The 8,722-nt window shown below is 43.5% G+C and overlaps 1 protein-coding gene across 1 annotated transcript in view; it reads left to right on the forward strand.

Moving 5' to 3' along the window:
- The first annotated feature begins 773 nt into the window (after nt 1-773).
- Nucleotides 774-8,722, forward strand: part of LOC114633112 (protein FAM228A-like) — a 25,590-nt gene continuing 17,641 nt past the window's right edge. The window contains exons 1-6 of the mRNA XM_028781736.1: nt 774-1,026; nt 1,287-1,393; nt 3,922-3,990; nt 5,468-5,656; nt 6,906-6,993; nt 7,113-7,287. Coding sequence (XP_028637569.1) covers nt 1,301-1,393; nt 3,922-3,990; nt 5,468-5,656; nt 6,906-6,993; nt 7,113-7,287 — 614 coding nt within the window. The 5' untranslated portion in view covers nt 774-1,026; nt 1,287-1,300. The remainder of the gene's footprint in view (nt 1,027-1,286; nt 1,394-3,921; nt 3,991-5,467; nt 5,657-6,905; nt 6,994-7,112; nt 7,288-8,722) is intronic.

An 8,722-nucleotide genomic window follows, 5' to 3' on the forward strand; every position in this document is an offset into this window, starting at 1 on the left:
AGTGTATACAAATAGAGATAAGCATATAAGAAACCCTCATCCAGTTTCAATAATGAAAACACGGTCTGTCTTGCCTTACCCATTGCTACACAGTTCTCAACCACAACAGAATGTAGAAGCAAGTCTTAGCTATGTTTCCAAAGATCGTCTTTCCAGATGGTGGGGAGTAGACTCTGTTTTCTTTCCCTGTCCTTGGATGGGAATAGCAGTTCCCAATACTTCATAAATATTTCCTTCGAAAGAGTCTCTTTCTGATTGTACATGACTGCAATCCACCCAGCCCACTGGAGGCTAATTCAGGAGAATTCCAAGTTCCAGGCCGGCCCCTGGGTGCATAGGCTTAAGATGAAATATAAAAAGGTTGTGGACAACTACCACACAGAATGTGATACTGTTACACTGTATATTTTACCATATTTAATATTTGTCGGGTGTTACAATTTGCTATCACAACTCACATTAAATACATTTGTATTTACAATTTTTAAATTTTTTCTATATCAATACTAACAAACGAAGGACTCTGACATCCCACACACCTACAAACTGAGGGGAAACACCTCCGAAAGGCAAGGAGAGAGGCTAAGTTTAAAGACAGTGTTCTAGTTTCCTGTGGATATGCCATTCTCTCTCCTTCCCAGGGACGTTGGTGTCGCAGGCCAGCGAGACCGCGCGGCCTTGCTTCGTACACTCACCGACTGAGGCTGAGACACCACCCACCGGAACTGGCTGAGGCAGTGCGCAGTGTGCACAGGGCAGCAGCCAGCTGGAGAGTAGGCCAGCCCTGAGGCAACCTGGGAGGCCTGTGGGCCTGAGGTGACCAGTGACCCGCACTGGAGCATCCATCTGTTGGGAGGGGAGGCCTGTGTCCTGTAGTGACCAGCGAACAGCGCGGGAACGTCCATCTGAGAGGAGGCCTGCGGGCCTGAGGTAAGCAGTCAGCAGCGCAGAAGTAGCCATCTGAGGTGAGGCCTGTGGGACCTAAGGTGGAGCCACCAGTGCGGGCGCTTCCATTTGAGGCCTAAGGTAGCCTCCCTTACCCGCTCACCAGCCCAGGAACATCCTTCTGAGGGGAGGCCTGCAGCCTGAGGCAGCCACCTCTCCCTGCCGAGAGCCATCACCCTCAGCTTCGGGCTATGTAACCAGTAATCTGCTTCCGTTCCAGGATAGCGAGGGAGGGGTCTCTAGGACACGAGAAAGAGGGGTGTCTAAACCTAGTTCGAGTCTCTTAAGACCATACATTTTCCACATTGATATACTAAGTTTCCTCCGTTTTTCTTACTCAGGGATTCTACTACTTATGGCTGACACAAAAACTTCAAACTGTGAAGAACATTTCAGTGTGGAGAAACTAAAGGAATGGCCAGAGCCTGAGTCTGTTTCTTTAATGGAGGTAACATTACACAGCTTTTTTTTTTTTTTGTCTTTCTTCTTCCTTCCTCCCTTCCTTTCTTTTTAATAAGAAGCAAGTTAATTTATTCGGAGCCAAGTGATAGTTCCTATTGTGGATCCACTGTCAAGACTGACCTGAGAGTCACTTGAGTGAAAGTACATCAAGGCCTCTTGATTTTCTTTTTGAGGCATCTTTCAATGGGACACAAAAATCCCTTGAGTTTAGGGCCAATTTGGCCTCAATCATGTGTATGCTTTCAGTATTTCATGGCTTAGATTAGGTATGTAGAAGGATCCAGTGGAAATGCCTAGGTACAAATTTGACCAAAAACCATCCTGAAGGACAGGCTGGCTGCCAGGTTGGTAACCTAGGTAGGTGAATGTGACAGCCCAGAGCTTGCCCTTCCACGTCTGATAATGATTTGTTCATAAAGCTTTAGTTTTAGAGGATTCTACAGTTTGCCTCATAATAAGGAAAGCGCTTGAGAATTTTTCTTGTCTACTTTGCCACTGTGACAAGAATAATTGTGAAATATGAGTTTAATATTTTTGCATTTGTGAACAAGGGATTTCATTGAAGCTGCTATGAATCATTAACATGTCTATATTTTCTGAAAAAAGTTCAAAGAATGACTTATCAATGACAGATTATCTAGATCTCTTTTTAAGAATTAAATTATATTTATCTGTATGTATGTATATGCAGAAGGCAAACAGACAGGGACAGGAGGCCAAAGGACAGTTTTCAGGAGTGGGTTCTCTCCTACCACGTGTGCCAGGGCCAGGTGGTCAGGCATGGTGGCAAGCACCTTTACCGGCTGACCCACTGACAGCCTCTCGTCATCCTCTCCGCCTCTTCCTCATCACCACTATTATTATTTTATAGTAGACCTGGCTGGTCTGGAATTTGCTATGTAGACTAGGCTAGCCTGGAGCTTTGGAGATCCTGGCTCTGCCTCCAGAGTGGTATGAGTAAAGGTGTGTGCCATCCTACCTAACTTTTTTTTTTTTTTTTATAAAAAGAGTTGTTGACTAAGAGTGTATATTACATTTGTTCATTTACTTATAATCTTACTAAGAAGGCTAAAATATGTGATAAGTATACCAATGACTTATCAACATGTGTTCCTACTTCTCTAAATAGAGATTATTCTATGTTTACAGTGTAGTATCAGGGGAACATTTTGTTTTACATACTTTTTTTTCCATTGCCATTTTAAGATAATTCTGACCAGGCTTTAAAGTAAAATTGTACTATTCTAGAATTTACACTGGAGAAGATCCAATGGATCCAATGGATGTTGGATTTCATGTGAGCATAAATTATGGGTGGAAATTATCTTATTTACACTTGTGGTACCTGAGGTTAGGATTTAGTTGGTCTTGATACATCCAGTGTGGTAGAACAGAAGAATGAGCCACAGTGGAATAACAAAATTCCAAGAAATTATAAGAGTTTTCACGAGGGGCCATTATTTAGGTAACAGTGCATGTCTCCCAGACGCTCGATTTTCATTGCCTTCCCAGTTGTTCCTCTTTAGTCATTTCAGGAGAAAAGCTGCTGAGCTGTTCACAGCAATGCTGCTGAAAAAGCACCCTAGTGAGGGTTTGGTGCACTGACGTTTTCAGACTCACAATGAAAGCTCCAAGATCCTGCACAGCTCTGAGGCTCTGGGCCAGTTACACCGAGTTGAGTTTTCTGCTTTTCTGAGTCCAGCTCTAAATTGAATTTTCTGAGTTTTGCTGTTTCTTTTTTGGGTCTCATGTAACCCAGGCTAGCCTCTACCACCACCACACCTATTCTGTGCTATTTTAGGGCTTGAACTGAGAGCTTAGAGGGCTACATGTCTGCCAGGCAAGCATTCCACCAACTGAACCACATTCCCAACCCTTGAGGTTTTGATGTATGAAGTGATCTAGCCGAAGACAAGTCTTCAAGAGGCTCCTAAGATATAAGAATGTCTGAAGAAGAGAGCTCATTTTATGTAAAAATGATTTGTAAGCTTCTTTGGACTTTCTTATTTTATTTTGAATTATGTGCTATTTGTGGGTATGTGCACTTTAGTGCAGGTGCCTACAGAGGCCAGAGGTGTTGGGTTCTGTGGAGCTAGAGTTACAGGCAGCTGTGAACTGAACTGCTGGACTCAGGTGCAAGGATTTAGACTTGGTCCTCTGCCTGAGCAGTATGTGCTTATAACTGCTGAGCGATCGCTTCAACCCCAACTTCTTGGAACATTAGCAAAAATACAATGTAATGATATGTCAGGGAATGTGTTTCAAACTAGTGTAGGTGGATGACAGAAAACTGAGTAGAGGTTTATATGAAGTGAGATTGAGTTGCAACTTATTAAAACTAGGTTATGGGTTCATGGAGAATAGTATTTAAATCTTTCCACAGTAACAAATTAAAACTATGTTTTGAGATACAGGCATCAGATTTGTACTAGCGATATTGGAATATTGCCCTGGGATTTGTCATCCCAATTGGTCCCTCAGAATTTTTGACCTACCATTCAATTTTGTTTTTAGGTATTAGCTAGAGAAGACATCGACGAAGCTGTGCATGCAATATTATTCAGAGAAAACTATGTTGTGAAGGTAAGCTCTGACTACGCACTGTGTTCTGAGGAGCAGGCCTGGTGCTGAGCAGCATGACCAAGAGCTGCCGGCGCCATGCTCTGCTGGGAAGATGAACAAGCTTAGGAGAGCGGAGATGTGTTTGTCTCAGAGACTCAGGGGCTTTCTCACAGTCACGCCATCCATCACTGAGCGTCTGTATAACGCAGAGCACGATGGTAAGCAGTGGCAGAGCTGCTCACCTCTGGCTGTCCAGGAAGCAAAATGAAAGAAATGAAGGGGCCGGAGTCTCAGTGTCTTCTTCAAATGCATGCTCTTGACAACCAGCCCTGCCTCTTAAGGATCCCACCCCACCCCAATAGCCCCACTAGTTGGAAACACAAACCAGCATTCAAGTTTTGGGGGGGACACTTAACATTTAGACTGTGATATTCTGCGAGAGACTCACTTGCAGGCAGAATGAGGCACCTCTGGTGGCACTCACAAGCCGTGGAGCGCTGAGAATGTGTTACTCCCTGTGGGATGACTGAAATGTCCCACATCTTATATGGACCTGCTTGCCCTTGAGGGGGCTAAGTGACTGTTTTAACTGTTCCCCATCTTTGTCTTTTTTTTTTTTTTTTCGAGACATGGTTTCTCTGTGTAGCCTGGGCTGTCCTGGAACTCACTCTGTAGACCAGGCTGGCCTCGAACTCAGAAATCCGCCTGTCTCTGCCTCCCAAGTGCTGGGATTAAAGGCGTGCGCCACCACCGCCCGGCCATCTTTGTCTTATACTAAACAAAACATCTTTTCTACCAAACCTGGCCTCTTTTCCCCACTTCTTCATTTTGTATTGGACTATATAAAACCACCAGCAATTAATTAGTATTTAAGGGTAATGACCAGTTAAATGACTAATAATCTCTATGAGATTAACAAGCTTTAAAGGAGTTTTCGTCTGAAAGATTGAAATTTAGTATTATAACAATTCCTCGGCATTTTTATTGTGATTCATAATTTACATTCTCTCTCTTTCAAAATAGTTTAGAGAGAGCAGTGGGCTGGGCAGTAACTAATTGCTTGCCTATAAATCCTCATTTGAGTACCAAAAGCAGCAGAGAATGGCATCAAGGCAAGCCGAGCCACTTGCTAGACTGCTTGCTTGGACTTGCTCTTCCTGCTCAGGCACAGACCTTGGCGGTGAATCCTAGATATGGAATGCATGACTAGGTAACATTTTGAAAATTTTAGAAAGAAATAAGAATTTGGTGAGTGAGTTAGGAAAAGCGAAATTTGGTTTATGAGTTGGATAACAGTTTAATCCAAAGGTGTAGACATTTAGAGTTTTCCGTATTTTCTTCCTGTCCTGTGTTCTCTTTCTGAAGTTTATTCTGCACCCAGTTATTTGACTTGAGTAGGCAGCACAGATAGCAGAGCTTATGAGTATCTCCTCCCTCACTAAGAAAATGATAATAAGTGAAAATGTTTGTAATTTGCCTTTTTCTATGACTTTGTTAGAGATTGGATACATATTTACAGCATCTGGCTGTCTTTAAGGAAAGAAGAAAAGAGCTGTTACATAAGAAATGGGTTGAAAATGTGGCACAGCCTCTTCAGCAGAAAATTATAGACAAAGTCATTTCATCTAAAAAACCTGGGAAAAACCAAGTGAAATATGAACACTGCTTAAAGCACACAGATAAACTGGTATGGCTTATCCTTTCCTTACTTAACCATGATGGTTTTCTTCCTCTCCTGTTGTTTTTTTCTCCTGTCCTACTGTGTGCCTGATGCTGCTCACAGCTCCAGGCATTAGGTTCACACTGGAGGTAGAAAGAGGAGGGTGATGGTGTCTGGGACTCTGTATCCTGCTCCTTTGATTAGAAGCACAGAGTCTCCAGCACTGCCTAGGTTGACCTTTCAGCTCTGCTTACCAGGCTGGGGTCAACAGCAAGTCCCAGTTCTGAGCAGGGCCAGGAGAGTGTCTCTGTGGCAGTGAGTGGGAGAAGGGGAGTGGCATGGCCATGCAGTCAGGTGACCACTAAGCTTATGGACAGACTGTTTCTCTCCTTGTTGTGACTTTACAGAACTCCAGCACTCTGATTTTAAAGTTGTTTTCATTTTGAAGTCATGAATTTATGTCCTTGTTTGCAGTAACAAATTTAACTGCTGGCTCTAGGTGTGGTCCACAGAACCTTTGCTCCTTGGTATTTACAAGAAATACAGAAGAGCATAGGTAGAGTGTTAGAGACATTGAAAATCATCGAGTATATTTATAAATAAAACTTCAGAAAATGTGCATTGGATATTAACTCCTAAATGTCTTAAGAGCTGGAACTCTGTATAATCTAGGTGTCTTGAAATGAAAGCATGTGATCTTTCAGAAGTGGAGAAGAGCAAGTGAGACCCTCTTCCTAAGGCTTATATTAGAGGAGGACATTCCTTTTTAATGGCCTCTGTGCCTCCCACACCCCAACACTCTTATGTTCCTTAACCCTGCTCTTCTCACCATTGTAAGAGCAGTTCTGAGGAGGACTTCTCCCAGGACGGGTTAGGAACAGTGTGCTCCTAAAGGGGTGAGCAGAGCCTGTCATAACCAAGCTGCCGCTGGTGGGACTTGTCTGTTCTCCACTGAGAAACCTGTGAGGGTAGAGCTTGGCCTTGGGGTAGCATGGATTGGCTGAGCAATTATTGACTGGTGTAGTGATTTAGTAAAACTACAAAGAGAAGGTCTCTTCCATGTGGGTAGGCCTGCCTCCTTTCTGGGATCAGCATTTACACTCAGTGAAACATCTCCACTAGAGGCAGGCTCACCCATGGTGCTGTAAGCTGACATTTCGAAGTCTTGACTTTGGTTGCTTTGGTGGAGTAAGGCCATACTCCTGTACTTAGGTCCAGATTTAAAGTGTAGTGGGGACCTCAAAGAGCCTCTCTCTCTCTCTCTTTTTTTCTATAGACTAAAGTATCTCCATTGTGTGAATGTCTGTTTCAAAAACAGCCAAAGTTCGGAAAAGAAAAAGGACCCAGTTACCAACATGGCAGAGGTGCTTTGCGACCAACCAGAGGCTGCATTGAAGACACAGCTAAGTGTCAAATAGTCCCACCCCAAGAGCACCTGACTTGCTTTTAAAGAGTTTGATTTTGCTCTTGTGTCTTCCTATAGGAAAACAGCATGGCACACAAAAAGAAGCCAAAGAAACTGAGAAGGGTCTCCTCTTCACCAAGTCGCCCCCGTTCCCACCCAGGTCCCATTGCACTGGTGCCAAAGAGAGGCAGAGAGCCTCTGCGCGGTTCATGCAGAATAAGCCCTGTGGCAGGAACAGGTACAGGGGAGCCAGGTAAGCTAGCTAGCAGGGAGGGGTGGGGTGGGCTCTAGGAAGTATTCAGAAAGAGAATATAAATCAAGCCTAGAGGAGGGAAGGGGTGTGGTCAGCTGCTGGTGGCCATTGAACCCCAGTGATAGATTCAATATACTTTTAAGTGTTTATAGCAAAGTAGCTTTTGAAAACCACTGTGATTTTTCACATTAACAGTAGGAACAGAGGAGGAATAGTCATAATGGTTTCACTAAATGTAGAAAATTAATGTAATTAAAAATCTAGTCACAAACCCCCAAATTAGCACAGTTTAGGAAGATAGAAATGAACTCACTTAATTTTCAATAGAGTTCTATAAATCGTAGAGATCACAGTGAAACATAAAAGCTTTCCCTTTGGTTTATGAACCAAAGAAACTCACTCTTGTCACTTTAGCTTTGTGCTAGAGATCTAACTAATAAGACAAGGGAAAGAAATAAAGGGTAAACGGAATGGAAAATAGTAAATAAAACCCTTCATACTTAACAGATAATATGATGTTCTATATAGAAAAACTAGGGCTGGCGCGATGGCTCAGTGGTTAAGAGCATTGACTGCTCTTCCAGAGGTCCTGAGTTCAATTCCCAGCAACCACATGGTGGCTTACAACCATCTGTAATGGGATCCGATGCCCTCTTCTGGTGTGTCTGAAGACAGCAGCAGTGCACTCACATACAATAAATAAATAAATAAACAAATAAATAAAGAAGAAAAACTCAGGCCGTAAATAATTGTTTTGTGAAACAGGATTTCTCTGTGCAGCCCTGGCTCTTCTGAAATATAAATAAAATATTAAAAATAAAAGAATTCCAAGGAGGGGCACAGGAGCCCCTACCCCTAGCTGAGGGGGTATTGACAGTTGATGACTTTCAGGAAAGGGGAATAAGTTGTCATGAGGGCATGACCCTTGGTAGGTTGACCATGCACCAGTGGATGCCCCCCCGCCCAGTATATGGGCAACACAAATTGGACTTGTGGATTACTTTTTTTAAATTTTTTTTATTGGATTTTTTTTTACATTTCAGATGTAATCCCCTTTCCCCACCACCTAGGAACCCCCATCCCATCCCCCCTCCTCCTGCTTCTATGAGGATATGTCCCCACCCATCCTCCCCCTCCCCCTCCCCACCCAGGATTTCCCCCACACCTCTGTGTGTCTCAGGCTCTGGCAGACCCCATGCAGTTGTTATCACTATTGCTCTGTAGGACAGCTTGAGGTCAGGGATGGTGATTCCCCCAGAAGATCGTTTATTGTTAAGAATAGTTCTTGCTATCTTGGGTTTTTTGTTATTCCAATGAATTTGCAAATTGTTCTTTCTATCTCTAAGAAGAATTGATTTGTAATTTTGATGGGGATTGCATTGAATCTGTAGATTGGGCCCCCCGCGGGGGGGCGCGGGGGGGGGGGGGGGCGGGG

Source organism: Grammomys surdaster, unplaced genomic scaffold (genome assembly GCF_004785775.1).
Source record: "Grammomys surdaster isolate TR1022 unplaced genomic scaffold, NIH_TR_1.0 523, whole genome shotgun sequence".
NCBI lineage: Eukaryota > Metazoa > Chordata > Mammalia > Rodentia > Muridae > Grammomys > Grammomys surdaster.